The 20,710-nt window shown below is 40.8% G+C and overlaps 1 protein-coding gene across 23 annotated transcripts in view; it reads right to left on the bottom strand.

Moving 5' to 3' along the window:
* Positions 1 to 20,710, bottom strand: part of LOC125457292 (transcription factor 4-like) — a 610,802-nt gene that overhangs the window by 58,645 nt on the left and 531,447 nt on the right. For 21 of the 23 annotated variants that reach the window (XM_048541370.2, XM_048541332.2, XM_048541341.2 and 18 more), the window contains 5 exons: positions 20,061 to 20,194; positions 10,769 to 10,904; positions 4,969 to 5,036; positions 2,368 to 2,446; positions 2,166 to 2,242 (listed from right to left, as the gene is read on the bottom strand). In XM_048541370.2, coding sequence (XP_048397327.1) covers positions 2,166 to 2,242; positions 2,368 to 2,446; positions 4,969 to 5,036; positions 10,769 to 10,904; positions 20,061 to 20,194 — 494 coding nt within the window. The remainder of the gene's footprint in view (positions 1 to 2,165; positions 2,243 to 2,367; positions 2,447 to 4,968; positions 5,037 to 10,768; positions 10,905 to 20,060; positions 20,195 to 20,710) is intronic. The other 2 variants (XM_048541323.2, XM_048541472.2) reach the window with 1 other exon arrangement.

Here is a 20,710-nt window from a genome sequence, read left to right as displayed (position 1 = left end):
GGAATGTAGGTTGGGTTATTTTATTTTTGGATTAGGATTATTCCACAGCACAACATCATGGGCCGAAGGGCCTGTACTGTGCTGTGCTTTTCTATGTTGTTGTGTGACTTTTACATCATACTTCTTTTATATTGTCCCTTTAAAGTGCCTTGGAATGTTTCATTATGTTAAGGCAATGAAAATGTTGTCATGATACCAGAAAACATTTCAAACATGTCAAAAAATTACCATCACAAAGATAATTCAGCCCTTTCACTGCTATAAAAGCAATATGTCACTTTGCAGATTTTCAGAATACATTCAAGATGTAAGGAAACCAACAGAACAGTGTGCTGCAAGAAATAATATTGTATAATTAATGAGCGATTCTACCAAGACCTCCTTTTTTTTTTAAAGATTCAGTGTTGCTTCCCTCCTGGTTCTGAGTAACAGGTTGCTTAAAATAGAAGTAACCAGTCCACAATTTGCTTTGTCTAAACTATTACATAGCTAAAGCAGTTGTCTTGTTTAACATGGAATACTGGTGGCAAGTGATCGATGAGCTCAGTTTACTGGTTAATGATGCAGAGTGGTGCCTACAGCATGGGTTAAACTGCTGCACCAGCTTAAGTTATCATCATAAAGGACTCTCCTTCTTAACCTTTCCCCTTGCTTGAGGTGTGGTGACCTCCAGGTTAAACTAACACCGGTCGTCTCTCTCAGAGACAACAGCCCTCTGGTTCAGTATGAGTACAGCGACTTTACCTTCACCAAAGACTGACAGGAAACTTGAGCCAAAATTTTGAAATACGAGTATGCAAGTACATACTAATCACCAGATGACCTTGATAAGTGTAGTAACATTCCTAAATGCGAACTGCAGAGGAAATTATTTTCCATTTCTCAAGCTAAAAAATATTTTAAAGTGAAGCAATAGTTTGCAATTTTGGACAATGAGGAACTTGGAAATACCACAACATAAATAACAACTGTTAAAATTTACAACTTATTTGACTGAGCTCTGTGTAGGATGTCAGTGTCGAAGAATGAAACACTTTCGCTACAACACCCAACGTTAATTCAAAGTCAATTTTCCGAATGTCTATGCCCCATGAGTGGGTATAAATAGCTGGAAAACGGAGAGAAATGCAGTAGATTATGTAATGCCTCAAATAAATTTCAGTGGTTCTGGAATGCTCACCACTTTCCCAACCATTGCATTTACATTATGCCTCAAAATTTGCATTCAGATGCCTGCTTAAGGGGCAGTAGCACAGTGGCATGTTACTGGATGAATGCTATAGTAGACCAAACAATAATCCAGGGATTACTCACTGTTCCATTGAATGCATTTGTTTGTGGAACAAGAAAAGCATACACGGGATCAGGTTCCACACAGCAGTTTCAGAACCTGAATTTTAAGAGGATCCGGAAATCAAAAGTGAAAATGTGATTTAAAAAAAGAAATCTACTGAATTGTCACCTCTTGTTCTTCTCCAGAGAATACAGTCCCAATTTATTCTGCCTCTCATTACAGTTCAACTCCAGCATCTCAGGAACCAATCTACTGAACTTTTGCTAATCTATTGAACCTTTGCTGTACTGCCTCCTATGCAAGTGTATCCTTAAGAATGCCCATATTGAACTCTGTGTCACACAGGGCATGAAATTAGCAAGGATGCCTACGACAGACTGGGACCCACAATTTCTGCTGCTAGAAATTATACCACAAAAAGGAGGGCGTAAGTGAAATTGCTCACAATCTCTTTGAATACAGTTGCTCGTGGAAAAAGGAGAGGGTCCTACCCTCTTATCTCATACTCGCCTTATCAGCTACATGCTTTCAAAACTTTTCACGTTAATCTAATTTTCAACATAGGAAATATAAACTTTGAAGGAGGAAAATTTCACATTATTCCAACAAATATGTATTACAGAACTCGATTGTTCCCAGACAGCTATATGTTGAAAAATACTACAACTTTGCTCCACCTGCAACTTTCTAAATACAGAAATCTACTGAAGACTTGCTGCAATTTAATAAGAGAGAAGAAGGCAGACATCTATTTATCCCCAAAAAAACAACAGGGAAGATATTTCAAATGCAGTACCAGATTCAGTGTGGAAACGGAATAAATTAGTTTTATTTTGATAGCATATTGTTGCATTTTTGTTCTCAGACCTACCAAAGAGTGAAGTGGGCCTTCATAATTGGGAGAAGATGGACCTTGGCCTCCATTTCTGGACCACACAGAGGTACCTGCTAAAAATAGAGATCAGGGTTAAATGCATGGTGCTTCGGGTCAAAACACAAGAGGGAAAGAAAAATGCCAAAGACACACACACATTGACATTCAACTTGCCTGAAACACTGGTGGATTGTTTTACCTGTGAGGGTTGGCGGAGATCCAACAGGCGTTGATGGAGTTGACGGGAAACTGTTGTTAGTGTGGTCGGGCGAGTAGATCTAAAATACAAACAGAAATATTTTTGAATTAGCAGGACACTAAGTCTAATCATCACAGTTCAATTATCCATTGTGGTGGCCATTCTATTTCCACAATAATAATCGCTTATTTGTCTTTTAACACTGTGTAAATTATCACCCTATTTATTCCACTGTTGAACATTTACATGCGTTGCAAATTTACAGTTACCTTGAAGTAAAATTCCAAAGTGTTAAAGATGCGAGTTGTTTTCCAACCCAGTACAGCTTAAAGTGCAAACTTAAAACATGGATTTCAAATAGGTCACAAAGAAAAGAGCACGCGATTCAGCTAACACATATATTTAACTTCTGTGTCAGTTTAGTGCAATGTTTGGTCATATACAGCACAGATTGCCATTAAGCCAGTTACCTGTATGTCAGCCTTCCAGGGAGCAACTAGTCAGTCCCACTACTCTGCTCAGTATCTACAGTCCTGTAGATATATTTCCATCAAGTGACTGCTTATTTTCCTTTCAAAATCATTGGTTGCTTCAACCTCCACCACATCCACAGCATCACTATCCAGCTCATTACCACTTGTGCAGAAAGTTTCTTCTTCACATTCCCCTGCATCTCTTGCCAAAAATCTTAAATGTACACTCTCACGTTCTTCAACTATTAGCGAGTAAGAAGCTTTCCTTGTCTATCTTATCAACGCCTTTCATCATCTTTTCTTTCTCTATCAAATCTGCCCAATACTAACTTTGCTCCAAGAAGTACACTGCCAGCCTTTCAACCCGATCATGCCACTAAATCAGCCTCCTCCTTGTAAAGATTCTGATCAATTCGCTCTGCACCCTTTAAAAGGCCTGCACGTTTTTCCTGGACAATGGTGACTAGAGCTAGAGTAACCTAACTGGGGTCTAAACAGTGCTTTTTATAGGTTCAGTGTAACTTGGCTCCTTTTTCAGTTGATGCCTCTGTTGAAAATTCCCATTTGCTTTTCGAACCACTCTCTCAATATATCTAAAATGAAACATACGGCTGGAGATCTGAAACAGAAACAGAAATTGACGGAGAAACTCAGCAGGTCTGACAGCATCTGTGGGAAGAAAGCAGCATCAGAAAATTTTGAGTTCAGTGATTCTAAAGAGTCGTCACTGAACTCGAAATATTAACTCTGCTTTCTACCCACAGATGCTGCCAGACCTGCTGAGTTTCTCCAGCAATTTCTGTTTCTGTCTCAATACACCTGTTGTACATATTATTTTATATACCACACACTTACCACATGAAGAGTTAGTCCTTAAATACTGTATGTTGGTAAGTGAGTTGGGGAGGAACAGTCAGACTAAGTACAAATGGTGGAAATTCTGTCTTCAAGACAGTTCATGCAGATCTCCAATCAGTACAATCTAGGAATTCATGCAGAGCTTTAATATATTAAAGCAGTGATAGCATTCATCAGTGCTGTTGTCCTTCCGTCTTCTAATGTCCATATTACAGATATCTGATCTTAGTGGGCCTATTTATTGCCAAAACTTTCTTGGAGATGCCCAAGTGTTAGACTGCTGTAAGCATTCCCTTTATTGGAATGGTCAAACCCAAATGTACTGCCCGTTGATCATATTTTCCTTAAAATTCATAATTTGGTCTGGATGCACACACACACACCTAATCTGCTGGATAGGTATTCACAAGTTTGAACGTCTGTTTCAGGCAGAGGTCCTGCAGAGTTCTTGCCAATTAGCACCAGTACAATAGATGCTACACTTATAGCTCAGAATTAACACACAAATACTGCTGACCAACTTAGACGCTAAGTAATTGGATGCTTGCAAAATGGACACAACAGCACAAGTTTCAAGATCATTACCTTTCCAGACGGGCATAGCTAAGATTGGGGAAATTAGCAGCCAGGAAGTCACTGGGCATAAAAAATGACTCACTACACAGTGGAACAATCTGTTGGCACAATAACAATATGTACTCCATTCTAAGTTTCACAATCATGCTTTCATCAACCTCTGCTTTTCACCCCGCAAAGACATTTATTTCAAAAATGAAACACTCTATGAGCCATGCTTTTCTAAAACTCAAGGATAAAGTCTTTTCTTGTTTCTATTTCTTGGAGTTAAAACTAAACACTGCTTTACAAAGAAGCTCCAAGCGCTAAAGTGCCAAATTGGTTTAAAATCCAACTGGATAAAACTCATCTTCCCAGGTCAGGTCTCTTTGGAAGCTGGCGTTGAAAAGTCCAGTTACATATTGCAATTGCATTTATTATGCCAGGCAGCCACTGCAGCGGTCTTAAAAACAGATTATGCCATTAAAAAATTCCAAATCCTATCCAGACATCCAAGTAGTTTGGATTAAATTAGCTGTGCCCGTAAGTAATCATGTTTAAGAACAGCCAAGACCATCTCAAGTATTTTGAGGTGCTACATAAACAAACATAAATGTGAAAATGTACATATGCAGGTAAGTTAACTTTTATCATTCACAGCCTTGCCCCTTTCCACACAAAAGGAAGATAAATGAACAATAGTCTCTCTACTTACTGATGCAAGTGCTTTACCCAGTGCATCGCCAGTCTGAGAGCTGCCAGTTGGCGCTGCTGCCCTGGTTACTAGAAACAAAAAAAAATCAAATTAGGTCACAACCTGCAGAAACATTCCAGCATAACATTTTACTGATCAGGAGAAAAAAGCCCATGTCATAGGGCTGTGGAAAACTGCCAGATGACATCACAAATGTTGAAATGTAACATTATCGGTTTTATTCCACACAGATGGACTATTAGGTGGAGAAAAAACTGTCAAACACTGAGACTTTCACAGTTTCCACATTTTAGGTCTTAACAGGAATTCCAAGCGAGTTGTGAATGCCCTTGTCCTTTACTGATTAAATTACTGATTGAATACCATCATGCATGTCAGAAGATACTGGTGCTTACACAGCCCAAAAACAGCTGCTCCTTTCTATTTAAGTTAGCAGTCAGAGATATAAAGACAGAATGAGGATAGGTCCCAGCATGCTCAGTTCAGAAAGCAAAAAAGTCTGAAGAGCGGCAAGCACTTATGAAGGTTACACTTCTGATTCTAAAGGCACAAAGAGACAGTTCTTTCTGTGCCTGTTTTCACATGGCAACCGGTTAGTTATCGGAGCAAATCTCTTGCTCAAAATCAGGATATGTCTTTTAGATAAATGGAAATTAGATTCTTGAAGAAGAGAGTTAATAAAGTGCACTGACGCTAGCAACTGAGAAAAATTAAAACATGGTGGTCTCTGCAGACAGCAGCACTGATGAGTTGAGTGTCCAGTTTCTGTGATCTAAATTCTATGATTTTCTACATCTGGAGAAAGTGTGATCTAGTATTTAAGTGAAGTCATTAAGGCAATAATGTAAGCACAAACATAAAGCATCTATATGAAATACTTCTAAAGTATATTGATAGGTGTACATACAAATACATAAAAATGAGATATTTGTACGTAGCTTGTTTAAAGATGATGCCAGGAGTGAACGACAGCGCATAGTTTGTATCAATAGGACGTGAACTTAATATTCAAACTGCATAGGGCCTTCAACAGCAATGTGCTAATCTGTATTTCTGTTCATTGATGTGTAATCATTTTTTGGAGGTAATCTTCATACTCAAAGGAATACAACAGCACCTGATGTGAAGCAAAGCTTGTAACATTTGCACTCACTGGGAATCTTTCAAAGTTCAATTTTAAGAAACAATTTCACTTGCAACAAATATGAACTGTTGCAGTCCTGTAAAATTATCCTTACTCTTTTATTGTTAGCACAGGAATATCATGCACATGTACTTCCTAACAGGGAACAATGGATGATAATTAAGTGCAGAAGTTGCTGCTGATTGATTCCTATCCTTGTCCAGGGACAATAAAGCCAATTTGAGCCTCGCCTTCTCTGCCCAAGCAATGGCCTGTTAATGATGCAAATCAAGCAGCAACTCAGGTTGCTTAAAGCCTCTATGACTTGGCATCCTGTCTTTGAAACTTTTGCTCATCGGTCTGTCAGCAGAGGTCTTACTAACTTCCTGCATGCTTTTGGGCTGAGGTTTTTATCCCTGGGGGAGCATCAGAGGCTGAGAGGTGGCCTTAAAGAGGTTTGTAAAACCCTGAGGGGCATAAATAGGGTGAATAGCCAAAGTCTTTGTCCTGGAGTGGGGGAGTCCAAAACTAGAGGGCATAGGTTTAAGGTGAGAGGGGAAGGGTTCAAAAAGGACCTGAGGGAAGACTTTTTCGTGTAGAATGTGGTGCGCATATGGGGCTGCCAGAGAAAGTGTTGGAGGCTAGTACAATCACTATATTTAAAAGCTATCTGGATGGGTATATGAATATAAACGGTTTACGGGGATACAGGCCAAATATTGGCAAATGGGTCTGGGTCATTTTAGGATGTCTGGCTCGTTCAGATGAGTTGGACTGAAGGTTTTGCATGACTCTATGACTCTGTAACTGACATGACAAAAAATCAAAAAATGTGCAAAGCTCTGATTACACAACCATTAAGAGACCTGTTCGGCCTTTTTGGCTTCTACTTGTGGAAAGGACAATGGTATGAGGGGTGTTCAATACAGATTTGTCACAATAAATTCAGAAATGAGAAGCTGTAACAACAAACTTGAAATACTGTTACTCCTTCCACTGGAGAGCAGTGGGTGAATATAGATTTTAAAAAGTAAAATTCTGATAGGAATAGTAGGAAAAGATTGTTGATTCCTTTGATTGAAGTATGGCAACATAAGAGTTTGGAGCAGACATATGTATTTAATCTCTCAAGCTTACTTGATCATTTAATAAGACCTCAGTTTATCTGATTTTGGCCTCACCTTACTTTCCTGGCGACCCTATTATTGACTCTTTGTCAGTCAAAACCTATCTGCATGTACTTTAAAAATATTTAATGCTTATAGGGAAGAGAACAGACTCTCAAAACCCTCATTTCCGTCTTAAATGGGAGAACACTTGTTTTAAAATAAATCTGTATGACAAGGTAAAACATTCTTACATCTACTGCAATAGTCTCAGAAGGGTCTCATATATGACCTTTCATTCTTCTAAATTCCAATCTGTATAGGTCTAACCTGTCTGAACTTTTCACACAAGATAACCCCTGGTGATGTGGTCAGCAATTTAAAACTATTAGAGTGGGTGGAAGGGTCACCGGACCCAAAATGCTAACTGTTTTCTCCTTCACAGATGCTGCCAAACCTGCTGAGCTTTTCCAGCAACTTTGCTGTTCCTGTATTTAAAAACTATTGTTCTATGATCAATAGGTGTAGAAAGCAAACAGAGATGTTAGCAGCATTCTTTTGATATAAAGTTTGTAGAAGCATTGAATGTTGTGTGACAGAGGAAAACACACCTCTCAATGGAGAAATTGAATAAATATTTGAAGCAGGAGGAAGGTTCAGAAGAGCTTGTAGAGCAGAGGGATTAGGTTTGAATTTCTTCAGCATTAAGACAAATGGTTGAAAAGCAATACCATAACAAAATTCTAAGATTCTCTTTTCATTGAACGGATCCAGGGTCTTTGTGGAAAAACAGTTTGGCAAAATACCTTGTTTCAGTCACTGAATGGCACCACTGAAGTGATGGGATAATGATTTTTTTTAAAAAAATGTAATTGTCACCATTTGTTTGGCTTGTAAAGGTAAGGAGAGGGAAAAGCTTACCAAAGGCATTTCATGAAAACAGTGCCCTTTTAATAATCATCTGGCTGACTCAGACTTTCGCACAAACCCAACTTTACATTCAGACATTACTCAAGTCTGAGGTCTTTTGGGTGTGGTTATCACTAATTGCTTGAACGTTTTATTTTTAAGATCTTCTGGAATGTTTTGGTTTTCACGACTGATAGTCCAACTGGAACTTACAAAAGAGAAAAAGTTTGTTCTTTTGAATTATACATAGGAGTTTTAGAGTACTATATGTACCAAGGCACTTTACAAACTCATTCTATTCATACCATTCATAATGTTCATTCTGTTTCTAAGCATACTTTTGTGATTTTTATCATAAAAATTAGAATTATTGGATGTCAGGTTATGATAATGGCAAATGAGCATCATCAATATTCAACTTTCATCTCTGCTAATAACCCCAAGACCATCACGCACTAAGGTGACCACTTTTAAAAAAAAAAATACTGACCCAAAACAGCTGCTGTCATCATCGGAACAGATTAAACCAAGTTCATGAAACAAGGATCGGTCTGAGCTACAATTAACATTGTTATAAAACGTAGCAAAACTCTGATCTGTCTCTCGTAGTGGATTGACACTTTTCTGGAAATTATATATTGTGATGAACGTCACCTGTAGATCAGCCAGGTCAGAAAGACAATGTAAGTAGACTCCAAAATGCACATCGAGCCATATTTCAAAGCTGCTTTTGAAGAGCAGGAAAGCAAAAAAAGTAACAGAATTTGATAGCAAGAACTTTGAACCTTCTCTCAGCCCTTAGTTCAGCGGCTGTGATAAAGCAATTTTGGAAAACAACCAATCATCAAGAATATCTGAAAAACTTCATTGCAGAAAAAAACAACAGAACAGCTAAACAGCTGGAACTTAGGTCACACTCAACAGCTCAAAGTCTCTAAAATCTTTAGAATGTAATTGTCTTTTGAAATGGTCAACACTCCTTCCACTTTTGTTTGTAAGCTTATTACCTGTATGTTTGTGTGTGTATTTGATGTCACACTTTTATTAACTTTTTGGGGGTAGTAGATAAAACAATTGTTTCTTTCACTCAACAAAATCTTGCAAATTTGGCTCCTTCCTTTTGATTTGGCTAATTATATTTTCATTCAGCAAAATGCAGATTTGTGCTAAAAATAAACATATTTGTTGCAACTGGTCCAATGGTGGTGGTGGTGATGGAGGGTAAGTTCCCCTTCCTCTCCTGGCCATAACATACAAAAATGTTAGTTATTGCATCAATATGCTGAGTTTTATATGAACCAGCTCGCTTAATTCTGCTCACTGCTCGTAGCCGGCTGACTGATAAAAAATGTTATGGAGGAAGGTCTTTTAAAATTAGCTCTAGACAGAGTGAGGGCAAACAGCCACATTCTCTACAACACTGACAATGTGGTAGACATGCTAGAAATTTAATCTTAGAGAGCTTAGGAACTAATGAAGTCCCAAGGACAGACAACAAAGGGTGAAGCACTGTTTTTGAAAAAGGCGATACTTTGAATATTGCAAGTAACATATAACATTTGTACAGTTCTTCCTCTTTCCCTCCAAGTATGCATTTCATTTGTTAGGTTTCAACTTCAGTAACTTAGTAACTGTGTTAAGGTTGGTAAGTTGTTGGGGGTCAGCCAGAAGGCAGATTTGAGCTTACAATCTGAACTGCCAGGGTCTTATTGAGTGGTAATGTGGGCTTAAAGGGCTTTATCTTACAAAATATTTGTTCATGGCATGTGTGTCACTGTCTAGGTCAGCTTTTACTGCCTTTTCTCCCAGTTGCCCAGAGCATAGTTTACAGTTGACCATATTGCTATGGGTGTGGAGTCACATGTAGGCCAGACCAGATCAGCTAAGGACAACATGTTTCCTTCCCTAAAGGATACTGGTGAAACAGGTGGGTTTTTTAAAATGACATTCAACAGGAATTATGCAGTACATGGTTATTTTTATTGCAGCCTTTCACTGAATTCAGATTTCACCACCTACCATGGTGGGATTCAAACCCATACCCCAAGAATATTTGGAATTCTCTATCACTGAACTGTGTGGTGGCTTATTCTTTGAGTATGTTTAAGGCAGCGATTCAAAGATACTAGCAGTGTCAAAGATTACAGGGTAAGTGTGGGTAAAGTGTATGATGTTATAAAGTAAGGCTTTTAAAAATAAGTTCTGGACATAGTAAGGGTGGAAAGCCACTTTCTCTACCACCTTGACTATATAGTAGAAGTGCTACATAGGTGGGTATACTCTGCAAGCTGAATGGTCTACCCCTGTTCCTACTAGGCTGAGGTCTGTAGGACTAATCCACTGACATTACCACTACAGCACTACCTCCCCTTACTCTGGCCCCCAGTTCTTAAATACATATGAAACAACATGAAAAGCGACCAGTATACTAAAGTCATGCTGATTAACTTGGATTTGTTTAATGGCTCGTATCATTTTGTTCTAATAAAATAAGCTGCTTGGCTACAATCAACTGATTCAATAACCTCTTGGCTCTCTAGATAAACAACTGCACCAAAACAGTAGCAGTGAGAGGTTATGTGTAACATTCGATAAGTTCAGCAAAGTTACTTATTTTTTCCCAAAAACACAGTAAGCCAGTACTTATTTGTCAGTAACTTACCCATGATATTGTCTGTTCCGTTGGCAGCCGGTGGTGTGCAGGACGCAGTACCATAGTGATTTGTGCCACTGCGGTGGAAACTGGACATCGGTGGGAGACTGGCATTTATGTCCGTTGAGGAGTGTGGTGGGTAGCTCTGTGGTTAATATATGTGTGTATAATAAAGAAGTAGAAAAAATGCATTAATTTCACAAATGATATCAGTTCTGGATATGATCAGGATTTATTTACGAACATACCAATTAGGAGCAGAGTTGGGCTTGCCTTGGAGTTATTTGCTTATCCCTTAGTCTTATTTCTCAGTTCATTTTGGTCTTATAGTTAACTGATTAAAATTTAAAACACTAGTCTTAGAACCTTGCTTCTCCCATTCCAAGTGAATGTAAGATTAGGTCATGTTATGACTTATTTTCAAGCAAATCTAACCCTATGTTTTAATTATTTTGATGCCCACATAGTACTAGAGTAAACACTGAAGTCAGTTATTCCTTCCTGCCCATGCTAGCTCTTTGAAAAAGCAAATAATTTTTTAACCCTGTCTTCTATTCAAGAAAGAGACAGTAAGAACTGTTGATGCTGGAGCGAGAGATAAAACAGTTTAGCACTGGAGGTACATGGCAGGCCAGGCACCACCAGAGGAGCAGGAAAGCTGATGTTTCAGGTTGGGACCCTTCTTCAGAAATGGGGAAGGGGAAGGGATAGGGATCTCTGAAATAAACCAAGAGAGGAGGGTTGGGGCTGGGGAAGGTGGGTGGGATGGTGATAGGTGAATGCAGGTCTGCAGTGGTGGGGATTGGTCAGTGAGGTGGGAGGAGTGGATAGGTGGGAGAGAAGATGGACAGGTTGTGTCAGGTCAAGGAGGCACATTTTTACCCTCTAATGCCCAAAATATAAAGGCAGCTCTACTGCCAGAGAACTGAATAAAATCAAAGGCAGGGCCTCAACTTTTACTTTCAAACACTAAACAAAATGGCTTGTTAATGTATCCCAATAATTTTTTTTATATACTTATTTGGATGAAGGCTTGTAGATTTTGTTTTGTGATTGTTTCACTGAAATGGCCAAAACAAAGTTAACATTACCATCATAAGATAACAAAGTGTGGAGCTGGATGAACACAGCAGGCCAAGCAGCATCTCAGGAGCATAAAAGCTGACGTTTCGGGCCTAGACCCTTTATCAGAGCTCTGATGAAGGGTCTGGGCCCGAAATGTCAGCTTTTGTGCTCCTGAGATGATGCTTGGCCTGCTGTGTTCATCCAGCTCCACACTTTGTTTTGTCGGATTCTCCAGCATCTGCAGTTCCCATCATCACCATCATCTTTTTAATAGAAAATCCTATCCAGGCTATACAAGTTATAATGAAAGTGTACTTGTAACAATAAAAAAATCCTAGATGGACATAGAAAAATAAGCACGTCATGATAATATACCAAATAATAGGGGCTCTGACCAGAATGCTGTTTTTTAAAAATTCAGATGGTGAGATGGAACCAGGATCATGTTGCAGCACAGCATTAGAATCATCATTGGCTGTTTGTAATCACATTAGTGCTATTTACAAGTCTTAACCCCCAGTGTTCAGATTTATTCAAGAAGTGAGAAGTGTATTTTTAAAACTGGGTGGAGTTACTTTCATGCATTTGAAACAATATTCACGGTGGCACACCGTCCTTGAGCAAGTCACATTTGTCAGTTGTGTTAATCTTTGCAGTCTTGCCGTGTTTGCAGTTACTGCAAACTGCAAATGGGGCTTGCGGTATGTGAAAGGAACAGCGCAGCCATTCATGTAGCAGCTAAAAAAAATCTTTTAGGGCAAACTTTTCAATGCAAAAGACGGGAAAACCATAAACACCAAGGAAGGTACAAAGGGTATGAAAGAAGGAAATCAATAAGTGGTGGTACCAGTCTATGACTTTCCTAACATCAGGTGATTGATTTGATTAGAATAGATTCCCTACAGTGTGGAAACAGGCCCTTCGGCCCAACAAGTCCACACCGCCCCTTGGAGCATCCCACCCAAACCCATCCCCCTATAACCCACACACCCCTGAACACTATGGGCAATTTAGGATGGCCAATCCACCTAGCCTGCACATCTTTGGACTGTGGGAGGAAACCGGAGCACCCAGAGGAAACCCATGCAGACACAGGGAAAATATGCAAACTCCACACAGGCAGTTGCCCAAGGATGGAATTGAACCCGGGTCCCTGGTGCTGTGAGAAAAACAATGAAGTTAAGAAGTCTGGGAGGAAAAGATTCTACATTTCAACTACTGTTTAGGCAAGCCTTTACGTAAAAACTCCACCAATTGAAGTCCCATTTCTGAATCTTTCACGATTAGATAAACCCTTGATCAGACGGTTATCAATTCTCCACTAAAATCATAATGTAGTTTTCACTGGACCTTTTTGCCATTAAAATAACTTTACAGATTTTGTTGAGAAAAAGTGCACAGCATGTTAGTTTTCATTTCATTTCAGGAATCTCTAAAATCAATGTTCCTCAGCCAAATGGCCTCTTATTTCCTCTCCTACGTTTGGTGTGTTTTTTTAAAAACAGTATGCTCACGAGGCACATAGCAGAGATTGAAAACACTAGACTTTTCCACGCCAAGCAGCCCACCCAAATAGAAGCTCATGGGCTTACAGAAAAAAGATCTGTATTTGATTTACAAAAAATATAAATTAAGCCATTATTTATAATGGAGCATAAAGAAATAAAAAAAAATCTTTTCAGAACTTTTGGATCTTTTTAATTAAATGCAGATTTTTGTTAATGGCAATGAACAGACATTTCATGAGATCTGTGCAGCAAATATGATCTGCTTAATATTTTATTGCATTAACACGAGAAATTGCGTGGTGTTCCTCTTATACTGTCTTTTATGTTGTTTTTCCCTTTGAGAGACCCTAAAAGAGAAGGGTAAGGACCAATACCAGCTGTCCGAAAGGTAAAGAGCCACAGGAGAAAATGTCAGACAAGTTAAGCAAGTTAAGTTAGTGATAGCCCTGTATATTTTAAAACTGTTTTAATGGAATGAGGATAGTGTGTTAGGAGGTACTGACGAAGAAATACTTAAGAGCGACAAAATATACAGACATGTGCCCCAACGTATGCAGATGTTTCTTTCCTAACAAGGGAACCATTTAAAATAAGAGTCACACCCAGTTTCCCCGACTGTTCAGATCATGTGTCATCAAAGCATCAAGATTGTTCCATGCAAATAGATACCATGGTACCGCACATGTGTTATTTTTAGCAGGTGAAACCTATGAAAAGATTATAGATTCTCAGATTGTCATTAAAAAAAACCAACAGATCCTGGAAGATGCTGTACACTACAGTTAGCTGTGGAGGCATTTTCACTGCATTTGAAAGACCATTGAGATAATTTCAGATATTGTAATTGTGGGAAGTGTGATTATTTTCAATGTAAACTACTTTCATTTGAGTAAACTTGTTAAGATATGTTGCTTTCAGCTCCCCCGTGGCTTAATGTATTAACACATCATGAAGGATAGATCGGTTACATTCCATTTTTTGTGGGATGAGTGCATCAGTGCAAAGATGGCACTTATTGCTCATACTGAATTCACAGGATTCCTTTGGTATCGAAGCAGGCCATTTGGCCCATTGAGTCCACAATGAAACTTCAAAGCATCTTACCCAGACCAAACCCCCCAATCCTATCCCTATTACCCTACGTTTCCCATGGCCAATCGACTAAACCTGCATATCTTTGGACAGTAGGAGAAAACCAGAGCACCCAGAGGAAAGCCGCACAGGCATGGGGAAAATATGCAAACTCTACACAGACGTTTGCCCAAGGTTGGAATTGAACTCAGGTCCCCAGCCCTGTGAGGCAGCATTGCCAAATACTGAACCACTGTGTTGCCCTAAGGTGTGGATGAGGAGTAGCAAATGGAACTGAACATTGTGAAATCATGAGCAAATATCCTTACTTCTGACTTCACGATGAATGGAAGGTCGCTATTAAAATAGTTGAAGATGCTTGGGGGTAGGACACTAGCCTAAAGAATTCCTGCAGCGGCATCCTGGGAATTTACAAAGATCACCATTTCTCCTCTGTGTAAGGAAGATCTGTATTTGATTTACTCCAATGATACAATGTTAAATGGTGCCTTAATGGCTAGGGTCGTCACTCTCATGCCACCTCTGTAATGCAGCTCTTTTGTCCATGTTTGAATAAAGGTTGTAGTAAGGTCTGGAGCTCGGTAAGCCTGATAAAATCAAAACTGAGCAATAAGCAGTTTAAGTGGTTAAGTGGTTAAGTGGCACTTGATAGTATTGTCTACTATATCTTCTATCTCTTTGCTGAAGAATGAGAACAGATTGATAGGTTGGAAATTGGCTACTTTCATGTCCACCATGCACCAACTGGATGTAGCGGCACTATACAGATTTGACCTGATCTGGTTATGGGATTGCTTTGTTCCTTCTATCACATGATGCCTCCTGTATGTGACAGGCAGGTAGCCCTGTGGTGTACTATCATGTTGGTAACTCACTTTTAGGTATGCCTGTTTCTTCTGGTATGCTGCCCAACAGCCCTCAATGAATCAACGTCAATTTCTCAGCTTGATGGTAATGGAGATGCGTGAGATCTGTCAGGTTATGAGGTTGCAAATTGTGGTGGGACATATTGTACTGCTACTGATGGCTCACAGAACGTCATGTATGTGCAGTTTTGAGCAACAAGAGCTGCTTTCTATTGATCAAACTTAATACAATGCTACTGCCTCATACTGTAACAAATGGGTGTTCTCAGTGTGAAGAGGGGACTGAGATGTGGCAACTCTAACCAATACTGCATGTGCAGATGAGAGGATGGGGTAAGATAGATTATTCCATCTGCTTTTCCTTTTCGGTCTTTCATCAACTGCTGTTTGTCCAGGTCAAGCATGTATGTACATACACATAAGGACTTGGCCAGCAGTGGCTGCAATGTGGTAGATAAACAAGGCAAATGGAAATCTCTAGTGCCAGCTGGAGGCTCCATGTCGTCTCTTCATAGGAAGACTGGCAAATTAAATGCCACACAGGGATAGGAAGGTTGGCAACAACATGCAAGATGGTTCTGAACAGGATCCTTTGCTTCCTAATGACAGGCCTCTCAATCAGGAAGTGTCTTTGAAGAAGGGACCCGTCCCCAAACACCCTTAAGCAACAGGGTTTATTTTTGGGACATCCTGCATGACAAAACACCACAGTCTGCTGCTGGATAAATACTGGAGGTGATGAGTCTTTAAACGGTATTAATCACTGTATGGATGAGTACTGACTCATCAGTTGAGTAAAGGCAGGAGATGTACTCAATTCCTACTCTGTGTCTGACCTGATCGCATAAGTTTGTATGGGTCTGGAGTCAATGTTGAAGGTTCCAAGGCCATTGTGTAGCAAACGTTTAACATATTTTGCCACCCCTATTGGATCAGTCCTGTTTTTAGAACGAGTCATACCCAGCAATGGTGAAGAGACACTGGCTGAAATGCATAAGATATTGGGACTGATTTAGGCCATTGAATCTGCTCCAATATTCAACCAGAACACGACTGATCCAGTAAACAGATAATGTCAGATTATTTGAAAGATAATGGGAACAGCAGAAGCTGGAGAATCCAAGATAACAAAGTGTGGAGCTAGATGAACACAGCAGGCTAAGCAGCATCCCAGGAGCACAAAAGCTGACGTTTCGGGCCTAGACCCTTCATCAGAGAGGGGGATGGGGAGAGGGTTCTGGAATAAATAGGGAGAGAGGGGGAGGCGGACCGACGATGGAGAGAAAAGAAGATAGGTGGATAGGAGAGTATAGGTGGGGAGGTAGGGAGGGGATAGGTCAGTCCAGGGAAGACGGACAGGTCACGGAGGCGGGATGAGGTAGTAGGTAGGGAATAGAGGTGCAGCTTGAGGTGGGAGGAAGGGATGGGTGAGAGGAAGAACAGGTTAGGGAGGCAGAGACAGGCTGGGCTGGTTTTGGGATGCAGTGGGGAGGAGCAGATGAGCTGGGTTGGTTGTGTGATGCAGTGTGGGGAGGGGACGAACTGGGCTGGTTTTGGGATGCGGTGGGGGAAGGGGAGATTTTGAAGCTGGTGAAGTCCACATTGATACCATTGGGCTGCAGGGTTCCCAAGCAGAATAGGAGTTGCTGTTCCTGCGACCTTCGGGTGGCATCCTTGTGGCACTGCAGGAGGCCCATGATGGACATGTCATCTAAAGAATGGGAGGGGGAGTTGAAATGGTTCACGACTGGGAGGTGCAGTTGTTTGTTGCGAACCGAGCGGAGGTGTTCTGCAAAGTGGTCCCCAAGCCTCCGCTTGGTTTCCCCAATGTAGAGGAAGCCACACTGGGTACAGTGGATGCAGTATACCACATTGGCAGATGTGCAGGTAAACCTCTGCTTAATAAGGAAAGTCATCTTGGGGCCTGGGATGGGGGTGAGGGAGGAGGTGTGGGGGCAAGTGTCGCACCAACCCCACCACACCCGGCACCTTCCCTTGCAACCGCATGAGCTTTTATTGTGTCCTGTATCTAGGCTGATTCCTGGTGATATATTTGAACATAGAACATTACAGCACAGTACAGGCCCTTCTGCCCCCAATGTTGTGCCGACCTGTCATACCGATCTCAAGCCCATCTAACCTACACTATTCCACGTACGTCCATATGCTTGTCCAATGACGACTTAAATGTACCCAAAGTTGGCAAATCTACTACCGTTGCAGGCAAAGCATTCCATTCCCTTACTACTCTCTCAGTAAAGAAACTACCTCTGACATCTGTCCTATATCTTTCACCCCTCAATTTAAAGCTGTGCCCCCTCGTGCTCGCCATCATCATCCTAGGAAAAAGGCTCTCCCTATCTAACCCTCTGATTATTTTATATGTTTCAATTAAGTCACCTCTCAACCTTCTTCTCTCTAATGAAAACAGCTTCAAGTCCCTCAGCCTTTCTTTGTAAGACCTTCCCTCCAAACCAGGCAACATCCTAGTAAATCTCCTCTGCGCCCTTTCAAAAGCTTCCACATCCTTCTTACAATGCGGTGACCAGAACTGTACGCAATACTCCAAGTGCGGCTGCACCAGAGTTTTGTACAGCCGCAGGTGTATTTTTAGCATGATTTTCTATTGGTGTTCAGAGGGGTACAGTCAGTCAACAACATTGTGATGTGTCTGAACTCACATGTTGGGCTAAGAACAGCAGATTTGCTTCCCTGAAGAATATTTGTGAAGCAACTGGGTTTTAAATGGCTATCTAGCAGTTTTAAGATTCCCATTATTACAGAAACTATTAAAGACCAAATCTATTTTGAACTGAATTTAAACTGCTTAGCTCTCATGGTGGTATCTGAACCTGTGTCTTTGAAGCAATCTTCCTGGCCTCTTAAGTATTAGACCAGTAACATAAACATTATAGTCCGTCTATGTTGTGCTGATCTCAGTTGGAGCTCGTGTTAATACAGCAGGTGGTCACAGCCCTGTTACTATGTGGGGCGGGGGACAATATAGCTGCAGCACAAAGGCACTGGGCTTGACTACATTGCTGCCAGTAGTTGAGTAGCTGTCCATGTTCACACAAAGAACAAAGAACAAAGAAAATTACAGCGCAGGAACAGGCCCTTCGGCCCTCCAAGCCTGCGCCAATCAAGATCCTCTGTCTTACCTGTCATCTATTTTCTAAGGGTCCGTGTCCATTTGCTCTCTGCCCATCCATGTACCTGTCCAAATATATCTTAAAAGACGCTAACCTGTCTGCGTCTACCACCTCCGCTGGCAACGCGTTCCAGGCACCCACCACCCTTTGTGTAAAGAACTTTCCACGCACATCTCCCTTAAACTTTCCTCCTCTCACTTTGAACTCATGACCCCTAGTAATTGAGTCCTCCACTCTGGGGGGAAAAAAGCTTTTTGCTATCCACCCTTTCTATAACCCACATGATTTTGTAGACCTCAATTAGGGTCCCCCCTCAATCTCCGTCTTTCTAATGAAACTAATCCTAATCTACTCAACCTCTCTTCATAGCTAGCACCGTCCATACCGGGCAACATCCTGGTGAACCTCCTCTGCACCCTCTCCAAAACATCCACATCCTTTTTGTAATGTGGCGACCAGAACTGTACACAGTACTTCAAATGTGGCCGAACCAAAGTCTTATACAACTGCAACATGACCTGCCAACTCTTGTACTCAATACCCCGCCCAATGAAGGAAAGCATGCCATATACCTTTTTGACCACCCTATTGACCTGCGTTGTCACCTTCAGGGAACAATGGGCCTGAACACCCAGATCTCTCTGTTCATCAATTTTCCCCAGGGCTTTTCCATTTACTGTATAGTTCGCCCTTGAATTTGATTGTCCAAAATGCATCACCTCGCATTTGCCTGGATTGAACTCCATCTGCCTTTTATCTGCCCAACTCTCCAGTCTATCTATATTCTGCTGTAATCTCTGACAGTCTTCTTCACTATCAGCTACTCCACCAATTCTAGTGTCATCTGCAAACTTGCTGATCAGACCACCTACACCTTCCTCCAAATCTTTTACACATATCACAAACAACAGTGGTCCCAGCACAGATCCCTGTGGAACACCTCAGGTCACAGGTCTCCAATTTGAGAAACTCCCTTCTACTACTACCCTCTGTCTCCTGTTGCCCAGCCAGTTTTTTATCCATCTAGCTAGTACACCCTGGACCCCATGTGACTTCACTTTCTCCATCAGCCTGCCATGGGGAACCTTATCAAACGCCTTACTGAAGTCCATGTATATGACAAAGATTGAGTCCATGGAGAAAACACTCTCATTGCGGCACTCAGTCAGTTTGCTCAGTTCAGGACGGTACAAGAATGTAATTATGCAGAACCAAAAAAAAGCAGTTTCTGAATCTACAAAAGTAATAATTAAACAACTTTTAGTACATTGCGGATTACATGCAGCTTATCGTAAAAAATGGCAGGACAGAGATGTTTTTGCTTCCCTTGTTCCTATTTCTTTGCTCCTTCAGAACTGTTCTAAAGAAGGGTCACTGCAGCCGAATCATCATCTCTGCTTTCTGTCCACAGATGCTGCCAGGCCTGCTGAGTTTCTCCAGCAATTTCTGTTTGTGCTGCCGATTTTGAACATCTACAGTTCTTTGCTTTTTTTTAAAAACCACATTTCTACTATTTGAAGAGCAATACAGGAGTAAACAGGTGACACTGATGGGCAGGAATCAACAATATTAAAGAAAGATGCCAGTGGGCTGTTAGCACACCGGATGTCACTATTACCAGGCGCTCGTGAGGGTGCAGACTGCAGTAACTGCTGGACTGTGGCGCGTGGGAGGAGTTTCCCAACATTCCTCCATAACCGGGCTGATTCATTCCACCAGAGGAAGTCCATGGATCGGAATTATGGTGCCCATCTGGAAAGGAAGGTCAAGTTACATAAAGTCCTTCAGAAAAGAAAAAGGCTCACAAAAAATATTCTTAACTGAGCATTCCTACTGATTATTTGATTGCAACTACTTGGTTGGTAATGAACCCTTAATTAAAATGGGCCATTAGATTGGAACTGTAGGACCACCTCTCAGCAACATTCATCTGTGCAATTCTTGATTTAAAACAAGGAAAAAAGAGGCACAGGCTCAGTCAAATGCAATATAGAAATAATCACAAAGGAATGGAGGTTTGTGTTGCAGTTACGATCATTCATTCAAAGGTTAAAGTTAATTCATCTGATTACTACCAATCTGGCTAGTAATACAATAGCTGCAGCTCGAAATGGAGTCAACAGGCAAAAGCAAAGAGCACACATAAACTTACACAATGTCCCAAAGCCTTTGTCACAAAAACAGAAGAAGTAATTGGAAAAGAGATAATGGGAACTGCAGATGCTGGAGAATCCGAGATAACAAAGTGTGAGGCTGGATGAACACAGC

This window comes from Stegostoma tigrinum, chromosome 1 (assembly GCF_030684315.1).
Source record: "Stegostoma tigrinum isolate sSteTig4 chromosome 1, sSteTig4.hap1, whole genome shotgun sequence".
Lineage (NCBI taxonomy): Eukaryota > Metazoa > Chordata > Chondrichthyes > Orectolobiformes > Stegostomatidae > Stegostoma > Stegostoma tigrinum.
This window is presented reverse-complemented; position numbering and strand designations above follow the sequence as displayed.